This window comes from Manis javanica, chromosome 5 (genome assembly GCF_040802235.1).
Source record: "Manis javanica isolate MJ-LG chromosome 5, MJ_LKY, whole genome shotgun sequence".
Classification (NCBI taxonomy): Eukaryota; Metazoa; Chordata; class Mammalia; order Pholidota; family Manidae; genus Manis; species Manis javanica.
Genome location: NC_133160.1, coordinates 107,613,084 through 107,636,889, shown reverse-complemented (window position 1 = coordinate 107,636,889; position 23,806 = coordinate 107,613,084). Strand labels below are relative to the sequence as shown.

Sequence of the window (23,806 nt, the reverse complement as noted above, 5' to 3'; positions counted from 1 at the left end):
AAAATTAAATTTGTCAAGTACAATTCACCTAATCTATATGTAGTATTCTTATTAGGGTATTAACATGTAAAATATATTATCATTATAAGACTATTACAGGGGCTAAAGCTCAGAAAAATAGAGCAATTACCATCACTTATAGTTCTATGGAGAGACAATATGGCATAATAGAGAGAGGTCTAATAAATTTGATTTCAAAACTCACTAGTCAGATTTAGAAATATTTCAGCATTCACATTCACCTTCTCCCCAGCCAGGCATTTCTTGGGGTTTCTGCCCTGATCTCTCTAGCTTTCCTCCTCTCTCGCTGAGGAAGGAGTATGGGCACATAGCAGAGGCCTTTTCCCCTCACTGTGCCAAAAGATTGACCCAGCAGATACCCACAAGGCCTGAGGAGAGCAGGGCCCCAAGTGTTTTATTCCTGTAATACTTTATGATATTATATATTTCATATTAATAGATTGTATTAGAATATTGATCTGATATAATACAGCGTTATTCTTAATATTTCCTTTTATTCTTCCAATAGATAATAAGCCTTTTTTTTTTGCAACATCCATATTTTCTGTTTCCTCTGTATTCCTGATATTGATCTCCTGAACACTAAGCACACAGGAGAAGCTAAGTGAAGTCTAATGATCTATAAGTTTGTTGTTTTTTTTAATTCCTGGCTCAGTGGATTGAGGTGAAGAAGAGAAAAGGGTAGCTGTTTAATTCAGCATGTTAGTATGATTTGACTAAAAGAGAAAAACAAATGGAGTGTATTGGTGACTGTTTCCAAATAAATCAATTCGTTAATTTCACTATGGATCTCGGGCATCGTGATTTTCCAGTGCTATCCTCCCACAGGTCAGGATAAAAAGAATAAAACCAGGAATCAAGAACTTCACAGGTAGAAGTACAAATGTGTAATATTCTCCACATGCCCCTTCTCTTTCTGTGTGCTTCCTGGAGCAATCTAACTAGCTTATGATCCATATTTCCCACTATATACTTTATAGTCTCTCTACTTCCAACTCTGGTCCATACCTAACTGAACAGGGCAGATACTGGATCCAAACAAAGCCCATTAGATTGGGAAATGGAAAAGACTTTCTTTGTGTGCCTGCAGCTATTATTAGCTCTGGAGTAAATATTCCACAGTGGAGCAGATATTGTACCATGTGGATTGGAGACCAATGACCTCTAGTCCCCAAAGAGAATGAAGCTAATGAACAGAAAGGAAAGAAAAGACGTGTTGAAAATACCAGGCCCAATCCCTTCCTGAGATCTGGCTACCTTCCCACCCTTGGTTCCATGATCTGTCCCTGCATTCTTACAGTCATTTTCTATTCAGCCTGTTTGAATTGATTTCTGTTACTTGCAACCAAGAGTACAAGTTAATACAGTGGGGATCTATTTTGGAAGGCAGGGGTAAAAAAGGCGGAAACATGACCTGCTGCCTTTTAGGGACAGATATATTCATTATAAAAGATATTTCTTTCCAGTGGAAACTTCTGTGCCAATTCAGGCATTTGGTATTTCAGTGACTCATACACACAACCACATTCCTATCTTCTGGTTTCTTAAAGTTGAAATTCAGGTGTGAAAAAATTCTATACAGCATGCTCTTTTCCTTCTAGCCTAGCAGATGCACAGCTGCCCTCTGGGATTGTGCTACTTTTCCACAGGCCATAAGAGGACCTTCTTAGTGTTGGTGGGATCACACATACTCGCAGGGAGGCACATATCATGAATATGTAAGAAGCAAATCAGCATAAGAAATGTTACCCTCCAATGCTTGCTAACTTTTTCACCTCTTTTATTTTATTCCTGTTCTCTTTATTCATCCTCTCTGCATATATGCCTAGAGTTCTCACTGGCCTATCACCCATCTCTATACCTTCATTTTGATTTGTCTATCATCTTCATTTCTCTTCCTTGCTCTTCCCACAGCATATATACAATTCCATAATATTGTATTCTAAAGCCAGTATTTTATAAAATGTCTTTTTACTTCTGTATCTCTTTCCTCAATCTGGGAGCTACTTATTGGAAGAGACTGTTCCTTATTGTTAAAACCTCAGTTTTTCATGCATTAGCTAGAAACAAATGTTTAATGAATGAGCAAGTACATGAGTAAGTGATCATGATCAACTGAATCAATGAATTTGCTCCATCCAGCATTTCTCATATTCCAGTCACATATTTTAAATTCATTCTCCCTTTCTTCTATTGTTAGAATAAGTAATCAGCAAGCTTCCTGCTAAGCTCCTGTAATTATATTTCTTTTCATTTAATACCTCATTCTTACCAAATTTTCTTAAAAGAGTTTGATAGTTTCTTTATACGTCACCTTGGATAGATTACAATCCCATTCATTCAATCGAACACTAATCTAGCTATTATTGTGAAGCTATTTTGTAAATGTGATTAAGTCCATAATCAGTTGACTTTAAATAAAGGAACCATCCTAGATCATCTGAGTCAATCAGCTGAAAGGCCTTCAGAGCGAACTAAGGCTTCCCATAAGGAGAAGAAATTCCACTTAGAGGCAGCAGCTTCAGCTCCTACCTGAGAGTTCTAGCCTTCCTTTCCTTATAGCTTAGTCTATGGATTTTTGCCTAGCCAGCCCCACCATTGTGCAATAATTTCCTTGAAATAAATATACATCTCCTACTTGCTTTGCTTTTCTGGGTAAACCCTACTAATACAGAGATTATCAACAGACTATGCATAGAAGAAAGCCAGGTACTGGATATCATTTCTTATTGCCCCAGGGCTTTTATTTCCTACCCCTTCTAATCAATGGTTTTAGAAGTGGTTACATGCACTGGCCACAGGGGTGAAGGTAACTTAAAGATCTCTCAACACATCTTCTTAGCACTGTAAATTTTAGCATGGTCTTAAAGAAAAATAATAGTTTGTTAGAGCAAACAGAAGTGTACCAATACAAATATAACACACATTCTACTCACCTTTTCCTTTGGAAGGTCTGGGATTTTCCTTCAATTCATATTTTTCCCAACACATATGATATATTACAATACCTTATGGCATGCTCTTTCTTAATCTAGCTAACCACTGCAGATAATCCTGCAGGTAAAATCTACTGCAATAAATTTTCACTAATCGTGGTTGCCTCCAGTTCCTAATATCTTTCTTAGTCTTTGACATTCATCTTTTATTTCTCTTTCATCCTATTTGTCAAAGCTTCTTCCATATGGCCCTGAAATAGCTTTGCATAACACAACAGTGAGTCCATAAGCCCTAAGTGCTTACACTCTTCAAAACTTGAACATGCTGTTCACTTCCTGAGCTACCTACCATGTTTGCTGTTAAATATGTTGTTTCTTCACTTTTGATGCTTTAGCTTTGTTTGCACTTTACCTACTTTTAATCACTTTTCTTGTCATGAACAGTTCCACAATGAATTTTTCTAGTTTCACAGCTTTTCCTAGTGTCACCTGATTTGTCCATATTTTTTTTCATAAGCTGATACCCCTTCTCTTCATTGTTCCAGTAGGAATTCTAACATCTTCAAATTTTTACCTGCCAACTTTCCCCAGCTTTTTAGGAAAAAAAAAATTTCAGTCATTGCTGTAGCTGGAGTCTCAAAAGGTATTTTACTTATTTTACATTTCACATCTATTGTTATTTTTTGTAGCATACAACTATTGTTGATTTGGTTAATCAGTTTCCTCATTTTATGCCCATGTTACAAACTCCATTTGAATGTTGTGGCTCAATCCCATATTTTGATGAATTTATTCTAAGTAGCTGGCTTCATACAACAGACATTGGTTGCTTTGGGTTTTACCAATTTTTCTCAAGATGTAAATTAAATTCTTCCCTCAAACTGTCATTCTTACAATGCAGGAAGATGGATGTCCTTAAATAACTTCACCATTTCACATATTTTTTCAGGAAGACACAAATTTAGAAGTCTCTTATTTTTCGTGAACTACATCTTTCAATGCATGTTCTATGTATGAGAAATCTCACCCTGGTACAGCTCTCCAGTCCTCCTTCATGAACAAGAGTTCTCCCTTTTATCTCCAGCTTTACTGTAGGAACTAAAATTACATCAAGTTTTTCTTCTCTCCAGCCACATAATCTGCACTGTTAGTCTCCTGCACTTCACTCTTGTGTGCCTACTCTAACTTATATTTACTCTCCCTGGCCAACTTTGTGTTTTATCCATTTCTATCTCTCCTTGTTCAAAGTAAAAGCCTACTTTCCTGTTATCCCTACCCTCTTTCTTGGTCTTCTTTTGCTGCCTCCTTTGATAAAAGTTGCAGGCATCTTATTTATATACACTGTGCAGATCCAGATTTCTTGGCCTACTTTTAAAATGTTGATCAAGCAACCAGTACATGGCAAGCAGAATACAGATGTAGACAAAGAGTGACTTGTGAATTAAAGAGCTAAGAGTTAAGTATTAAGCAGAGGCTTGGGCTAATACAGTAGCATCTGCTACTAGTGCTAATGAGCTCTAAATCATCTTCCACACTATACTTAAAAAGGGAAAACTTTCTAAAATGCACAACAGGTCACTCTCCTGCTTAAAATTCTTCAGTGAATCCTCACAGTCTGCAGGATGAAATCTAAACTACTTAGGAGGCCATTCATCATCTGACCCCTGACTACTGCTCCTGCTGATCATGTATCATACTTCTATTGGTCTGTACCTCTGTATGTATGCATGTGAAAGCAGGTGCATGCATGTACATACTTGTGTGGGGAAAGGTAGCAGTGGTGCAATGGACTAAATATTTGTGTCCTCCCATTCATATGTTGAAATCCTATGTGATCGTATTAGGAGGTCCTTTGAGAGGTGATTAGGTCATGAGGGTGGAGCTCTCATCAATGGGATTATTGCCCTAATAAAAGGAACCTCTTTCTATCATGTTATGACAAAGCAAGAAGACAGCTGTCTATGAACAAAGAAGCAGTCTCTCACCAGACAGCAAATCTGCCATCACCTTGATCTTGGACTTCCCAGCCTCCAAAACTATGAGAAATAAATGTTTGTGGTTTAAGCCACCCAGCCTGTGGTATTTTTGATAGAGCAGCATGAACAGACTAAACAAGTGAGGTAGATGAGCTAAGCCAGAAAACTTAAGGGAGAGTATTAGTCCAAAATCTGATGGAGAAGTAGAAAGCATTCAAATCTGGAAAGGGGTGCAGGTGGTTGTTGAAATCAGATATGGGGCAGACTGTGGAGACAGAGTGCAAGTGGTCAGAATCAAAGAGGCAGATGCCATTGGAAGTACTGAACATTGCCAGCAGCTTTTGTTCACAGCTGTCTCCATATTAGAAGGCTAGATGGGGTGAAGGTTGGTACATGCCCTTCACCCATGACTCTTCCATGAGTAATGGGTCTTGATACCCCCCTGGTTTTGCAGGATGTCACCCACTGGCATGACTGAGATAAATGCTGGGCTGAGGCCCATATCAATCCCTAGAACCGGGTGTTGGAAGGTATTGTTGCTCTCTGTGGTGGTGAAGTCCACCCTCATATACTTTGTTTCTCCATCTCAGACTCTGGAGACTAGATGAGAATGGCAGGGTAAGAGCAGAGTCTCTGAGGGGCAAAGAAGACAGACAGCAGGGAAAGCCTGGTGGGTCCACAGGCACAGGATAGTGAAAGTGGAATGCCTTATTTTTCTTGAATTTAAATAATTTCGAAGAGTGTTCTTCTAGATTTTGTCTGAACAAAATTTTGTCTGGGACAAAGAAAGGTTCTGTATATAAGGACTGTAAGGTTTCTTTCAGGAAAATTATTTTCCTGGTGTCCATAGCCCATAAGAATTGGCACTGAATTGCTTCTTGACATAGAAATGGTCTGAAGAATACAGTAACTGAAGTGAAATAGACAAAGGAGCAAATGAATAATAGAGAGCTGCAAGTTGAGGAGACAATCAATGAGATGAAAAGTAGAGAACAGGAAAACAATGAAGTTGAGGAACAGAGAAAATAAAAATCTCTAGGAATAAAGAATGATAAGAGAGCTGTGTGACCAATACAAATAAAACAATATTTGCATAATAGGGGTACCAGAAGGAGAAGAGAGATTCAAAGGGATACAAAGTCTCTTTGAGGAAATAGTTCTTGAAAACTTCCCAAATCTGGGGAAGGAAATAGATGGTCAGATCATGGAAGCACAGAAAGCCTTTACCAAATGGAACCCCACAAAGACAACACCAAGATATGTAATAATTAAAATGACAAAGATTAAGGATAAGAAGAGAGTGTTGAAAGCAGCCAAAGAGAGAAAAAAAGATTACTTGTAAGGGAAACCCTATCCGGCTGTCAGCAGATTTCTCAGCAGAAACTTTACAGGCCAGAAGGCAGTAGCATGAAATATTTAATGTATTGAAACAGAAGGACCTTCAACCAGGCATCCAAATTTGAGAAAGATCAAACATTTTCCAGATAAGGGAAAGCTCAAGGAACTTATAAACATTAAATCAGCATTACAGGATATGTTAAAAAGACTGCTATAGATGGAAATGTTCAAAAGGCTAAGTAGTTTTCACCAGTGAAAATAAACCCACACCAATTACTTACCAAGCAAGTATGAAATTAAAAGGACTAACACCAACAGTACACAAAATCAATCAAGGGACAGATAAAAAGTAAATAATGACATCTAATACATAAAGTGTGGAGGAGGAAAAAGAAAAAAGAAGTACTTTTAGACTGTGTTCTGTGTTTGAAATAGACCAACCACCAAATATAGACTGTTGTATAGTCAGGAAGCCATCCTTGAACCTTATTGTAATCACAGCCTAAAGTCTATGATAGACACGCAAAAAATTTAAAAAGAGAAATCTAAGCACAACGCTAAAGAAATCCATCAAATAACAAGAGAAGAGTGTAAGAAAGGAAGAACAGACAGAAGCTATAAAAACAACCAGAAAAAAATTAAATTGGCAACAAGTACATACCAATCAATAATTACCTTCAATGTAAATGGAATTAATGCACCAACCAAAGACACAGGGTGGCAGAATGGATAAAGAAACAGGGTCCATCTATATGCTGCCTCCAAAGGCACTCATTTCAGATCCAAAGACATACACAGACTTAAAGTGAAGGGACGGAAAAATACATTTCATGCAAATAACAGGGAGAAAAAAAAGCAGGCATAGCAGTACATATATCAAACAAAATAGACTTCAAAACAAAGAAACAAGAGACAAAGAAGGACATTACATAATGATAAAAGGGTCAGTCCAACAAGAGGATATAATGTTATAAACATCTATTCACCCAACATAGGAGCACCTGAATATGTAAAACAAATACTAACAGACCTCCAGGGGGAAACAGATTACAACACATTCATTTTAGGAGACTTTAAACCACCACTCACATCAATAGACAGATCAACTAGACAGAAAATAAGTAAAGAAACAGAGGCATGGAACAACACATTAGATCAGGTGGACTTAACAGTATATTTGGTGAAATCTACAAAATATTTCACCAAAAAGCAGCAGGATACACATTTTCCTCAAGTGTACATGGAACACTATCCAGACTAGATCACATACTAGGCCAAAAAAAAGAGCTTCATTGAATTAAAAAAGACTGAAATTGTATCAAGCAACTTTTTAGACCACAATAGTATGAAACTAGAAATAAATTACATGAAGAAAACAAAAAAGCCCACAAACACATGGAGGCTAAAAAACATGCTTTTAAATAATCAATAGATCAATAATCAAATTAAAACAGAAATCAAGTAATATATGGAGACAAATGAAAACAAAATTTAACAGTCCAAAATTTGTAGGGCATTGCAAAAGCGGTTCTAAAAGGGAAGTATATAGCAATACAAGCCTATCTCAAGAAATAAAAACATCCCAAATAAACAGTCTAAACTCACAAGTGAACTGGAAAAAGAAGAACAAATGAAACCCAAAGTTAGTAGAAGGAGGGACATGATGATGATCAGAATAGAAATATAACAGAAAAGAATAACACAATAAAAAAATCAAGGAAACCAAGAGCTGGTTCTTTGAGAAAATAAACAAAATAGACAAAACCCTATCCAGACTTATCAAGGGAAAAAGAGAGTACACAAATAAAAAGAATTAAAAACAGAACAGGAATAGCCACAATGGATGCCACAGAAATAAAAAGAATTAGAAAATTCTATAAAAATTATTATGCCAATAAATTGGACAACCTAGCAGAAATGGGAAAATTCCTAGAATGATACAACCATCCAAAACTGACCCAGGAAGAAACAGAAAATCTGAACAGACCAATTACCAGCAATGAAATTGAATTGGTAATCAAAAAACTACCTAAGAACAAAACTCCTGGACCAAATGGCTTCACTGCTGAATTTTATTAAACTTTTAGAGTCAACCTAATATCCATCCTTCTTAAAGTTTTCCAAAAAGTGGAAGAGCGAATACTTCCAAACTCATTCTATGAGGTCAGCATCATGCTAATACCAAAACCAGGCAAAGAAACCACAAAAAAAAGATATTACAGACCAATATTCCCAATAAACATAGAAGCAAAAATCCTCAACAAAATATGAAGCAAATATAATTCAAAAATACATCAGAAAAATCACCCATCATGATCATGTAGGATTTATTCCAGGGATGCAAGGATGATACAGCATTAGAAAATCCATCAACATCATCCAACACATAAACAAAAAGAATGACAAAAAAATCAAATGATCATCTCAATAGATGCTGAAAAAGCATTTGACAAAATTCAACATCCATTCATGATAAAAACCCTCAACAAAATGGGTACAGAGAGCAAGTAGCTCACATAATAAAAGCCATATACAACAAACCCACAGCCAACATCATACTTAATAGCAAAAAGCTGAAAGCTTTTCCTCTAAAATTAGGAACAAAACAAGGATGCCCACTCTCACCATTTTTATTCAAACTAATACTGAGGTCCTAGTCACAGTAGTAAGACAAGACAAAGAGATAAAAGGCATACAAATTGGTAAGGAAGAAGTTTTACTTGTCACTCTTTGTAGATGACATGATATTATACATAGAAAACCCTAAAGACCCCACTAAAAAATGATCAGAACTAATAACTGGATTCAGCAAAGTTGCAGGATACATAACCAATACACAGAAATCTGTGTCATTCATATATACTAACAACAAACTAGCAGAAAGAGAAATCAGGAAAACAATTCCATTTACAATTTCCATTTAATTACAATTACCTAGGAATAAACCTAACCAAGGAGGTGAAAGACCTGTACTCTGAAATCTTCTAAGATGCTTGTGAGAGAAATTAAAGAAGACACAAATAAATGGAAATCTATCCTGTACTCATAGGATAGGAAGAATTAATACTGTCAAAATGGCCATCCTGCCCAAAGAAATTTATAGATTCAATACAACCCCAACAAAATACCAAAGAATTTTTCAATGAACTAGAACAAATAATCCTAACATTCATATAGAACCACAAAATACCCCGAATAGCCAAAGCAATCCTGAGAAAGAACAAAGCTGGGGGTATTACACTCCCTGACTTCAAGCTATACTACAAAGCTAAGGTAATCAAAACAGTATGGTACTGGCATAAGAACAGACCCATAGATCAATGGAACAGGATATAGAGCCCAGATATAAACTGATGCATATATGTTCAATTAATATACAATAAAGGAAGTATGAATATACAATGGGGAAGACGGTCTCTTCAATAAGTAGTGTTGGGAAAACTGGACAGCTACATGCAAGAGAATGAAACTGGATCACTGTCTAAGTTTATACACAAAAGTAAACTCAAAATGGATCAAAGATCTGAATGTAAGACACCAAACCATAAAATTCTTAGAAGAAAACATAAGGCAAAAATCTCTTGAACATAAGCATGAGCAATTTTTTTTCCAGGACACATCTCCTTGAGCAAGGGAAACAAAATAAAAACTGAGCAAGTGGTACTCATCAAACTAAAAAGCTTCTGTACAGCAAAGGACACCATCAGCAGAATAGAAAGGCAACCTACAATATGGGAGAATATATTCATAAACAATTAATCTGATAAAGGGTTAACATTCAAAATATATAAAAAACTCACATGCCTCAACACCAACAACACAAATAGCCTGATGAAAACATGGGCAGAGGACTAGAAAAGACATTTTTTCCAAAGAAGAAATACAGATGGCCACAGGCATATAAAATGATGCTCCACATTGCTAATCATCAGGAAAATGCTAATCAAAACCACAATGAGATACCACCTCACACCAGTCAGAATGGCCACTATCCAAAAGACAAGAAATAAAAAGTCTGGGCAAGGATGTGCAGAAATAGGAATCCTCCTACACTGTTGGTGGGAATGTCAATTGGTGTAGCCATTGTGGAAAGGAGTACGGAAATTGAAATACCACATGACCCAGTAATTCCACTTCTAGAGTTTACCCAAAGGAAACTAAATCCCTGATTCAGAAAGATATATGCACCCCCATGTTTATCACTGCATTATTTACAACAGCCAACACATGAAAGCAACCTAAGTGTCCATCAGTAGATGAATGGATAAAGAAGATGTGGTACATATACACAATGGAATATTATCCAGCCACACACACAAAATAAAAGAAATTCTGCCATTTGCAAAAACATGGATGAACCTAGACCTAGATGGTATTATACTAAGTGAAATAAGCCAGGCAGAGAAAGACAAATATCATATGATTTCACCTATTTGTTGAATATAAAAACAAAATGGGTAAACTAGCAGTAAACACATAGACACTGGGAAGTGACTGGTAGTTGCCATGGGAAGGGATTGAGGTGGGTGGGCAGGGAAGGTGAGAGGGATAAAAGGGCACAAAAGTTCTTAATCATAATATGTTGGTCATGGGGATGGTAGTACAGCATGAAGAATATAGCCAATGGTTCTGTAACATCTTCCTATGTTGACAGATAGCAATTGCACTAGAGGGGGTGAGGATTTAATAAGGTGGGTAACTGTTGAACCACTGTGTTGTGTATTTGAAATCAATATAGGATTTTATATCAATAATACTTCAATTTTTTAAAAAAAGATAGTAAGGCATTGCTCAAAGAGAATGGAAGTATCCATTCTGGAATTTCCCAGTATCTAGATAGATGATTTCCAGTTGGCAGTATTTGAAACCCAGATGAGGCTGGTCTGAGAAAGCTCAGGACTTCGTTTTGAGCAGATGTAAGAGATCCAAGTCTATTCAAACAACCCCAGACAGTGACAGCACAGAGGCCACGTTCAGAGTGGTGTGAAACAAACATCAACGAGGAAAATGCTACCGCCTTCCAGACCATAGCAGTGGGGAACTGGGAGCAGGGTCCATGGCATGCGGGAGATTGGGTTGGGTAGCAAGCTGGATCCACTTATACACACAACATCTTAAGAAAAAGGACTTAGGAATGGGAACCTACTCACACCCTTAGCTCAGTGGTTCTCAACTTCAACTGCACAGCAGTATCGTCCAAAGATCTTTAAAACCATTCAGTGACCAGGCCAGAACAATGTGCTCCTGCCAGAACAATTAATTAGAACCTTAGGCAGGGGAAGTGGACTCAGGATCTCTGAGGCACAGTGAGCCTCAGGAACACCTCAGTGTACCCTCAGGAGCAGGAACCCACACCATGCTGCCTCCCTAATGTCCCTCCCCAGTGTCTGTGCCCATCAGCACAGCCATCTGCTGCCCTCTGTGGCCAAGTCCGTGTTCTCCTCACTCAGGCCAGCAGTTCGGTCCAGGTGGGAGACAGAAAGCCCAACCTCCTGGGAGGATTGTGGTACCAGCTGAGGAATGTGGCAGGGGTGGCCACCTGTGGTGTTAGGCCTCAGGGAGGAGTTCCCCCAGAAGAGACCGGGGCATATGAGAAAGTAAACTAGCAGCAGTCTAGGAAAGGAGGGTCAGAAAGCATTGAAAACCCAAGGAGAGCCCCAGAGGTAGATCTCTATCTCAAAGGAGGTACAGGGGCAGGAATTGAGAATCTGGAAGATGAGAGTGTACAGTAAAGCAAACAGGTCTGGATCAAACATAGAAGCAAGTGGGATGGGGTTGGCCAGGGTCCCATGCAATTTTCTTTAATGCCATCTAGCATGTGAGGTTATGTTACAGGTGTGTCAATTTAATTCAGATAACTGGAGATGAGGTAGACAGTTTACAAACTGAACTACTGGCAATGCTAAAAATGCACCTCCAGGCACCTCTAGCCCCCATATTTACCTAAGCTGCTTTCTCCATCTGAAATGGTCGGTACACCTGCTCCCCACCCAGGTGCCTCCACAGCACATCTTCCATACCCTTTTCCTAGTTACTCTACTGCAGATATTATTTCCCTTACTGGACTGTGAGTCCTTCACAGACAACAATTTTGTCTTGTTTATCACAGAGTTTGGCACATTGTACCCAGGTGCTCAATAAATGCATATGAATGAGTGCTATAAAAAATAAAACAAATGTCCAAGGTGCTGGAGAACAAAGAAGAAAGCAGCTTGGAGAGCCCAGAGGGCCCTGACACAGAGTAACAGGTGAACAGGTTCCTAATGAAGAGCTTTCCTGGCAGGGTAGGAGGCAAAATTAAAAGGAACAGCAGCATACCTAGGGACACAGAGGCATAGGAGAGCTTAGATAATTCAAGGGTGTGGTGGCATTACCAGTGTCATTGTTCCTCTTTCTTTTTTATTCTAAGCCCCTAAAGCTAGCAAGGCTTTTGGTATTTGGCTCTACTCTATGTTGTCAAATTACTGTCAATTTGCATTAAAAATATCCTCCCCCAGAGATGACCCAAGAAATTCAAATATTCTCACTTTAAACTAAGCACATTTCATGACTGCATATTCTTACTCAAATGATTTCCTGCGTCATATCTATATCCTGATTATCTTTGGTTGTTTCCTATACCAGCTACAACTCTTCTTTGTTCATAAGTGAAAAATACAGTTTTCCCATACTATCTGAAAGCAGAGCATTCCTATGAAAACTTTCATAAGCCCAAAATGGTATAAACAAAAGAAGCAGTTACCATTTCATATAAGTAAAAATCCTCTGAGAATTTCTACCTATTAGTGAAAAGAGGTTCTAATGTAGGTCTTTTAAAAGGCTAAGTGGCATAATATGAACTTCAGATAGCAGGGAAACTTACACAGGCCTGCAGCTAACTTCATCTCCCATGCCAAGTCCTGTTGGAATGGAGCTGTTTAAACCTCACAATCCTCCTCCTACTCAATCCACTACTTGTCCAATCTCTCTGGGAGTTAGCATTTTGGTAAGCTAAACAGACAAGTGAAGGCTCAGAATGTTCTGATCCAATTTCCCTTGATTTACTCATTCATGCAATAGATGTAGATAGACAGTCAAAATATACATAGCACATTTAAAGAACATTACAGTTCTTTACAGTCTAAGTTTCTGGCAAATGCTTCAAAGTCAAAATTCTAAATACTTCATTAACACAGCTCTAAGCATGTTTACAAATTGACCCAATTTTGCAGAGGAACCACTTTTTTCCAATGCACATTTTGTGTAATGCTGTCTGTATCACTATGGTGATAGGGGGTTTACAAATCGTCCTAGTGTTTGGAAGACAAACCTTCAGACTGAAAGTACAAAAGAGATTCCTTTATTACTTGGAAGTCCCCAAACTGTGTTTACACAGCCACTTCCTCTTTACACAAACCAATTCTTAAATATCCCTAGCAGCAGTGCTTGCAGGGGTTAAAAACAGTCTACCTGCTGTTTTACTGGAGTTTGACACTGTTTTGTATCTACCTATTTGTGTATTTTATAGCATTTGAATGAACCTAATCGCACAATCATTGGGTATAAGTGTGCATCCACTTATTCATTCATGCAACAAGCATTTACCTGGAGGTGACATTGTATCCTCATCTGGTTCAGTTATAACTTGGATTCATTCATTCATTCTTTCACTCTTCAGAGGGCATTTACTGAAAACCTGCTCTGTTCCAGCACCTGCTCCAGGTATGCTGGGATGACAGAAATGACAACACTGTGGTCCCTGCTCTTGAGGAGCCTACAGTACACAGAGTTCAACACAGTTTGACACATAAAAAGGGGCACTGCCCCAGTTTCTCTGATTAGTAAGCCATGAAATATCACAACAAATTCCCCCCTACCTCAGTTCAATCTTTCTGCTCTCTTCTTCCCTTCACAAAAACTGTACAAGCTTTTTAATCGTCCCCTGCTGCCCTCCCATGGATCTTACAGAGAGCCAAAATGGCTTTCCTTTTGTAACCCTCCCTTTTCTCTTCTCCACCCTCACACAAGGGAACCATGTTCATGCCACCCCAGCACCTACACAATTAATCCTTGCAGACACTGTATACTGGGCCTAAATGCTACTATAACCATTTGTCAAATGAGGAAATATATGCTGAAATTAAGGTACTGCCCCCAAACCACACAAATCTAAGAAACCAGATCTAAGATCTAGGTCTTTTCACTCCATCATGCTAGCTCCAATGTAATCTCCCCTGAATCAATCAACAGTATTTTCCAAGAACATATGTAGCTACTTTTCATAGAATCAATTTAATCTCAGTTTTCTCCTTTATTCCTGGAGTCATGCCTATTACTTCACCTAAAATCTTTTTTTTTTTTAACTTCACAGTTAGAAATGGCATTAAGTTGAACACAAATTGGCAGGCTTTTCTGACCAATTCATGACTTTACCTGGCATTCACTGATCCCACTAGAATGAGTTTGTGGACAAAAGGCAACTTTTTAAATGCTAAGGTTGCAAGCTTGGTTCTAAGGATATTAAACAGGTTGTTCAATGAGTGATCTAGCTTCCTTTACTTATGATTGGAGGTCATGACAACAACCTATAGACACTCTGGCTTTGTCAATTCCTTAAATCTAAACACTGATGAAATGTACATTACAGAGAAAAAGAACATTAGAAACATAAGTATGGATTTCCCCTAGCAACTTATCAGTGTCTAGAGGAACAACAACACCTACATTTTGCTTAATTAACCTTCACACTTTTCTAGAACTTGAAGTCTTGTGAGCATAGCCTTTGGGCTACTTGCCAGCTTGGAAAAGTAGATTATCAGAGCATCCTAGCTGTCTAGATTGGAATTCTAAGGATCCCTATTTATGAAACTGAGCTGGAAACCATCTGAGTACATATGTTCATAGACTAAAACATATAGGAACTATTTTTGGACAAAGAAAGGGCAGAAATTTTGGTGCAAGGATGTTCAGGAGAAAGGGAAGATGTAGATGAGCAAAGAGGAAGGAGAGGCTGTCTTTCCTCTTAGACTTATGAATGGTCTTGAGTCTAAGAGAGTAGAGAAACCAGCTGCTAAAGGCATTTGTGTTCATGAAAGAGCCTGTGAAACTGAGAACAAGTGATGCTGCTTTAAGGCCTGAAGGCCCAAGTTCACAAAGCTGGGAGAGGGGGTTCTCCCATTTCAACACTGATGAAATAGCCCTGCAGGATTATGGAACTGAGCCATGCAGTGGTGGTACCCGCCTACCCACCAGACCAACAGGGAAGCATGGTTTTCATGAAAAGCGGACAGCCAAGACAGTGACAGGCTTCCCTCGGATGATTCCCCTTAGCAGACTTCCATAAGGAAACCTGAGAAGTCCACATGAAAAGCTCTTGGGAATGTCTAGAAAAATGCGGTGAGTGAAACTTGGCCAAGAACTGAGCTGTCAATGTCAGAGGTGGGCACTAGGAGCTGGCAAAATATAGTATTCAATGTTGATGTGTATACTCACAGCCTGGTAAGACTTGGGACATTAAGCTAAAAGACACCAGGTTAAAAAAAAGAATTCTATTGTTGATTGTTTAAAAAATTTAACAGGAAGAATTTAACTGAAATAAAAGCATAGTGAGTGAAAGGAATAAATGTGGTCCTGTGGTCCAGCTTAACAGCATGAAGATTCTGGGTTCTGACCTTCTTCTCCACCAGGCTCCCTTGTGAGAATTAAGTCACTCTCTAGAATTTTCTGGGATACTCCTGCCTTTAAGTCAGATCAACCCAATTATATCACACAAAACTAAAGCTACATTTTTTTAAAGTCCAAGGTAGACTAATTCCAGGAGAGGTCTTGGGGTAGACCAGCATGGTCTGTTCCTTCTCCCACATTCAGTACCATCTCTGGGACCCCCATACACTCAGCACAAGCTGGAATGCCAGAATCCCAGCCAGGATTCCTCAGACTCTCTGACGTTAGAGCTAAAGTCAGTCAATCCAGTGCTTAATGAGAATGAATTTGGAGAGCGGACAGGGCACTCTGACAGCCACTAAACTCAGCAGTTCCCCCGGGAAGGAAATACTAAAAAGGGTGAGAAGGATGTGGTGAGGTTCTAGTTGCCACCTGAGCACAGAGTCGGTACTGCTGGTTCCTTTAAAGCCCGTCAGGAAACAAGCTCCAGAGAAGGAATGCAGTGTCCTTCCTCCCCCAAGGGGACTTAAGAAAGGGACAGCTGATCTGTAAACAGCATTCTTATGGATGTTGTAACATCTAGACAAATGGCTCCAGGCTCTCACTGATAATGTAGAGGGTATGCAGGACACTGGTGGACCCTCAGACACGGACAGTTAACCTTGAGGATGTGTGCCTCAACTGACACCCCAAGGAAGAGGACCAGGGAGCCAACACACCCCATGGAACTCTAAGCAGACTCTACCCTCCCATTCCCTGAGCGCCAGGGAGCATCCAAGGATTTGGAGCAGCTCATGCCAGCAGGGGCTCTGATCAGAAAGACTCCTCATCAGGCTCTGTGAGCACTTGGAGAATGGGGCAAAACTCATTAGGCGCAACTGGTATAGAGCTTGCAACCTCACAGAGCTTTAGATTTACATTAATTTATCCCTTACAGACGATGAAAAGAAGGGATATACCACTTTGGAAAAGATTAGAAAGCCTCCACTGAAGCTAACCAGAAATACGTATACCCTATGATCTGTAAATTACACTTGTCTGCATGTGGCCTGGTGAAGGAGTGCTGTGGCCACCAAAAAAACATGTACGAGAACAATCACAGTGCTGTGAACCAGGCTGTTATTCACAATGGCCCAAAAGTGGAGGCGACCCCAAAGTGCATCAACAGTTGAACGCATTAGTAATGTGGTGTGTTCTTGCAACGGGACAGCAAACAGCAGTGGGAAGGAGAAGATCTGCTTCTGCATGCAGTTCTACTGGTGACTGTCCCAGGCACAGTGTTGGACAAAGCAGCAAGAAACAGAGAAGGAAATACTGTATGGTTCCTTTTATATGAAGTTCAAAACTTATCTACAGTGATAGAGGTCAGCAAAGTGCTACTTTATGGGGGGGCATGAAGGAGTCAAATAGGGTGCTGGAAAAGTCCTACATCTCAATATGGATGGTGGACATGGGAATATACAATAAATACTGAGCTGTATATATACATTTAAAAGCTGTGCATTTTGTATATGTAAGTTGTACTTCAATAAAAAGAAAAAAAGGCAGAGGGTATACATTTTTAAAAAATGGGCATGCCTATTAGCACATGGAACTGACTGGGAATCAAATAAGCAAAAGCCAACTACAGTTTGAGTGAGTTACTGAGCCTAGGACTAAAAGGGACCGACCATTCAGTGAGCAGGTAGTAGTGGAAGAAAGAAGGTCCTCACCCAGAGGGCACATTCTGTGATGCCATCTTCGCTTGCGGCCGAGGAGGGTAACAGCAAAAGGAAATTTTCTCAGAGGGGAGCTACAGGCCTAGGAAATTATCCCCTAGAAACAGGAATTAGGCCTCCCCAAGGTAAGTGGCCTACACAGACATCAGGATTGTACAAGCTGCTGAGAGCTCATTTCCCCTTTCTGATGGGAGGAATTAATCTGGTTATCTCATTTCTGTTCCACCACTGTCTGTTCCATGCATGTGGGGGAGATAATATGCCACAGAGGGGGTGGGTAGATCTGTCCCTAGATCAAGAAAAGCTGGTTCCAGAAATGATGTAGGCCTCTCATGAGATCCTAGACAGTGATGTCATCACTAGATGGTACTCTGTGAGGTGGGTACTACCATTATCGCCATTTTAAAAAGGCAGAAATGCCTCACCCAAATCACTCACACTGAAATGTTCTCTATGTAGATAAGGCAAGTCTCCTGTTGGTCACAGTTAATTTCTGTACTTACCCTCTGCCTCCCAAGGCCAATACCCTTTCCTCACCATCTCCAAGACACTCCTGCATCAGCCAACTCCTTTTTTTCTCAAGGTCTTCAAACCCGCTGACCCTCTCTACTGCTCCTTAGCTTTGCCTCCTTTGCTGTCTGCTGTTTTGTGTGTTCCCCACATTTCTCTTTCCACCTCATTTCTCACCTGCCCTTCTCAGTCTGTCTAAGGGCTTACATTTACTTTCAAGGCTTTACTATCTGCATCCTCAGTGGGTCACTCCCACATCTAAATCTAAAGAAATATTGTGTTAGTAGCACTAATTTGATTTTCTCCCATGGAACAAAACCATTTGCTAACTGAGGCACTCAGTAACACAATATTTTAACTTCGCATTTGCATTTTTTTTTCTAGTTTGAAAACAAAGTACATGTTAACTCTGGACTGTAGTCTGACTAATCATAGTAATATGTTGTATGAAATGCTTTAGGAGCTGTTCTTCAGCACAGCACGGAATTCTGTTATTAAATTTTGCTCACTATGAATGAGACAGACCTTTCTAATTAAAGTTCTCCAAAACAAAACCAAAAAAAAAATGAAGAAATGGAGGCACAGAGAGGTTTAGGAACTTGATGAGCATCACAGAGCTAATGAGTGCTGGAGGCAGCATTTTATTGGGACAGTTTTATTCAGTAGTTACCTATACACTGGAAATCATATCATGTGATACTATAAATACTCTATATTCTATAACCTATGTTTACTAGTAAATAAATAATAATTCCATTTGATGTATGAAAACACACTATTACATTATTTAGATGTATAAAAAAGTCTTTAGAAATGCTTTAGAGAGCTAGGCAGAGCATGAGGACCTGGACATACACAGCATTTCTCCCATCTAGACTAAACCCAGAAGACGGAAGCGAGATGCCTGGGTCGGATGGGGCCTGGAGGCTGCGTGAAGAGTGGCCCCCATTAGTCAGATGACCTCTACCTCAGCACGTCTCCGCAGGGCATGGGGTCCGCGGCTCCATCCCCGGCACTGCCCTGTGCGGTGTGAGGAAGCCCAAACACGTCTTCCGAAGGGCGTCCCAGCAGCGACATGAGCAGAAGGTGCTGTGCAGAAAAACAATGAGGGCCCACAGGGCATCTGCAAGCTGGCGGGACGCTTCCTCGGAGACATCTGGCAACATGGCTTTTGACAAGTGAGTCCCAAATCCCTTTAAGAGATAACAGGGGGATGTCTCTCAGAACACCAGATCACCTTGCTGACACCAGAGAGCCTCAAGACCTCTTCCTACTTGAATAACCTTGGGATTTCCAGAACTACAGCAAGATGACAAGCTTTAATTCAACCAGAGTGCAACCTTTCATTAGACACCTTCTGCTTGCTCCAGATGCTAACTTTTGTGGCTCTCCAAACAGAAAGAGAAAACAGCACTTTCCTTTTCATCTTTGTCCCACCTCTAGGCCTGTGTGAGAAGAAAGACTTTGCCAGGAATCTCTCTCTAAAGAGTGCTAAGTGGAAACAGCCCTCATCAGGAGGACACAGCACCTGTCCTTCCCACGGAGACAGTGGACACTTGCAGCCAGCTTCTGGGGAAGCAGCGGTGCACTGGCAGGGGCCTCTAGAGTTCTTTTCACAGGCGATCATGCTCAGGTGCTTCTGTGGCAAGCTGCCAGCTCAAGAGTCTAATTAATTAAGGAGCTCTTCTTGCCAGGGATATTGGCCATTCTGACATCTCAGTTAGAGAACGGAGCTCATGAAGCTTCAGCTTTCAAAGAGCACCTCTGCTGTTCCCACATTTGATCTCCCCAAAGGGAAAAGTCAAGTGCCCAAAGCTGCAATAATCATGCTAAATGCTAGTTCCCTTTGCCAAAAAACAGTACACTCTTTCCTTTATCCTCCCCTTGGGGTAAACTCCCACTGAGTCATTTACTAGGTTCTCTGGTTATCTTGCAATTCCACACCAGCAGTACCACTTTTTGTCCCATATCTGTAGGCCGTTCTGCAAGCCTGCATGGTCTGTGGTCTTAAAGATCATTAAATTTAGGCTCAACCTCAGAGCAGGACAAAGTGCATGATCTCCCATGACAATACTGGAAATGCTAGTGACATTAAAGAGCTATCACACTCATCTCATTGGGTTAGGCAAGTCACTGAGAGGACCATCTTCCAGCCTGTGATGCAGAACATAAATAGTCCTGATCAGAAAGAAAGCAGAAAGAAGTCAGAGGTGCATTTCGACGTTGCCCTGGTAAGAATTTAGAATGTGAGAGGTAGACCAGGTTAACAGCTTTGCAAGCACAGGGGGAGAATAAAAATGAACATCTCTTACTGAGACATTGTTCTAAGAATTTTACGTGGACCCACTTATTCAATCCTTATAAGAATTCTGTAGGTTGATACCATTATTCATCTCATTTTATACATGAGAAGAGTTCAATAGTGCAAAGCTGGGCAAGTTGTAGAGCTTGTGGGTAGTGGGGCTGGGACTCCACTTACAGAAATTGTCTCCCACAGCCTGAACTATTCACTCCAAACCATACTATCTCTCAGAAGAGTAGTACTGGAAAAAATGCAACAAAAAAAACCTAAAATTAGGAAATAAAAACCCAAACATGAGTGCATGAAATCCATAACAAGCTATCTATCCCAAATGTTGCAAATGAATGCTAAGAACTTTCTTTTCTAGGGGAGTGAAATGGGGAGAGGGAAGGTGGAAGCAGAGAAGCAGGGGCAGGGAGGGCTGCAGGGCTTCCTCTCTGTTCCAAGTGATACAACTTTCCTTGCCATAAATTAGTGACCTCTGTTGAGACATAGGAAAAAAGGACAGAACTTTGCAAATGTGTATGTATATATATCATCCTTTACCCAGCAGACAGCCCTACAGCAAGTCACCAAAAACAGCACTCTGCCAAAAATGAACCTTCATCACTTCCAAAATATCTATTTAAAACGTAAGCAGCATTTAAATTTACTTGAAATGATACCCTTCACTGTAACTGCTCCAGAACATGAGATTTTGTCTTCCTGCAGAGGAACTGAGGAATTCCTTGATGCCGACAGGGTTAATTTGGTCTTTGTGCCCTTTCCCAGGCATGGGAACAAGTGACAGTGACCTTTCAGCCTAGAAATTCTGCCAAGAGTGAAAGTCTTGGGAATCTTCCCAGCCTGCCTTGAAGAGGTCAATGAATGCCTTCTAGATATTAAGCCTTGGTCTTTAAAAAAGGAGGAAGCCAGATATGATATAGTTTCAAAAGACTGATGAACCAACCATGAGTAAGTATCATAACCACCGATACTACAACTTTGGGCTGTGTTTACCTAGAGACTTATTCATCAACATTGATGAAAAATTTCAATCTTCTAATAGCCCATTATAATTTCATATTATTAATCATCTCCCCCTGAAAGAAAATTACCTTGCCTATGTGAGTGAAGCATCACCTATGTCTATTAAAATTAAAAATAGCCATACAGCAGGCAAAGAGATGACAGGGGCGGGTATGGGCTCTGCACACTCATACATCACTGACAACAGTGCAGGGACCCAAGGCAAAGTCAAGGGTTGGATAGAACAGAGAGAGAGTCCAGTCAACACAGCCACACATAATCCCACAAATCATACCACCAAAAGATGGATTTCCCTTAGGTTCCCACATATTTTAGAACCAATACCTGTTTATGTGGTAGGAGTACATTTCCTAAATATACTGTTTTTTTAAATTGTCATTTATATGGCTTAAGATATCATAAGTCCAGGGAGAGTGAACAGAGAGACACATAGAGAAAAAGGAAGCCCTTACTTCCCACACCAAAAAGGTACGATAAATCATCAAAATGGTAGCTGAATCTTTAAAATAAACCGTATAACCTGAGGAACCTATTTCTATGATGACAGACAGGGGGTCTGGCTGGGATTCCTGGAAGATGCAAGTTAAAGTAGGATAAAGCAGGGCACTTTGATGTCAAACTGGAAAACCATGGTTTTTCATTTCCAAGTAATTTGTGTAACAGAAATCTCTAACTCAACCCATCTCTTGGATTCCTCTTCTCTCAACCCCTCACCACATCTGTCACCCTTACCTGTCCATTACCCCTAGCCTATCTGTGACCAGTGCCCCAAGACTGGGAGTCAGGGGCAGAGCGAGGAGCCTCGGAGAAGGGGGAAGGATACTGTTGTGTATATTACTTCAAAGCAAAATGCTAGAAGGTCAGTAGTGCTGCGGCAGAATGGCCTATGTAAAAATTGCTGAGCCAACATATTTGGGTCCAAATGCTCTGCACTGAGAGATGGAAAAGTATCAAGACACAAATAAATATCAATGAACATAAAGCAAGTAGCAGGAAACATCATGGAACACGCTTGAGTACCATTCTCTGATGCTCATTCACCCAGGACACATTTCCCCATGTGTGAACTTGAGTTAAATAGTGTGGAGTGAAGAGATTATAGAAGGAGAAAATCAAAAGATATGAATTAGACTTATCCTCTAAGTGTCTACCTTGAGTTTAATATGTGCCCAAGAGTAAGTCATTTTATGTTTTGGCATATTTGTTTTTCCTCTATGACATGTTACCAATAATAACTGCCTTGCAATAAGAGGCATTCAATAGACATTCATAAATTAATGCATGAATTCATGTATATCTCCTAGATGTTTTTAGGTTTTTCAAATTAAGGAGTGCACTGGTCTTTGGCTGAAAATAAGAACAGAGATTTTTATAATGCTGTAAAATGGTGTTTAGGAAGTAGGCCTTGGAATATTTGCTATCTTCGGCTAAACTAAACACTTCAGTTCTGCCCACTGCCCCCAGTTATCCATTAACACCTTATTTTAGTGCAGAAATTACCTCCATAAATAAACCCTGAACATAAATCCTCCTTTCTCAACTCCTATGAAAAGGAAAATAAAACTGCTGTTTAGAACAAAATGGTCCCAAAAAGACATTACCTTATGGACAATCAAGTGTGTAGCAAATTTATTCATTAAATAAACCTTAATTGAGTTCTTACTACCTGTGGGGTATTGTTTAATTATTCCTAGCAGGATCAGTCTTTATTCCTCCCCTCCAAGAGCTGATAGTTTGGGGAGAAGCTGGACCCATAAACAAGTATTTAGAATTCAACAGCAGAAGGACATAGCGAAACACTAAAAGCTTTGGTTCTGGAATCAGACTGCCTGGATTTACCTCCTGGCTGCAACACCTATTACCAGAGTATCCTCAAGCAAGTTCTTCAAAGTCTCTAGGCCTCAAATTCTACATCTGCAAATGGTAGTAATAATATTACATATTATCTGCCTCCAAGGGTTGTTACAGAAACCTAATGAGACAATCCAGGTAAAGCACTTCTCATGGGATGAGAACATGACAACACCTGACCAGTTGCATGGTTGCTGGTTGGTGTTAAACTTGTACCAACTGCAACATGTTAGGAACCCAAGGACCGTTCCTCCTCTTACCTAGAGGAACCACAAAAGCCTTTGAGAAGGAAGGGACATTGTGAATGGTCTCTCCATAGAAGACTAAGTTTTCCAAGCAGACAAGAGCAGGAGAAGGGCACTCTAGGAGGGGGAAACAATTCGTACATGGACACAAAGTTGTCAGAGTTTGCATTCAGGACAGTTTGCTCAAAGCCTCCAGACTCCAGCACCTAGTAGAATACCAGCAGGTAGGAGACAAGAG

At 39.9% G+C, this 23,806-nt stretch overlaps 1 protein-coding gene across 1 annotated transcript in view; it reads right to left on the bottom strand.

Moving 5' to 3' along the window:
• Window positions 1–17,240: 17,240 nt before the first annotated feature.
• The window catches only part of LOC140849731 (uncharacterized), a 264,604-nt gene continuing 258,038 nt past the window's right edge, over window positions 17,241–23,806 (bottom strand). Inside the window, exon 6 of the mRNA XM_073238073.1 lies at window positions 17,241–19,334. Within this exon, the coding sequence (XP_073094174.1) occupies window positions 19,110–19,334 (225 nt within the window). The 3' untranslated portion in view covers window positions 17,241–19,109. The remainder of the gene's footprint in view (window positions 19,335–23,806) is intronic.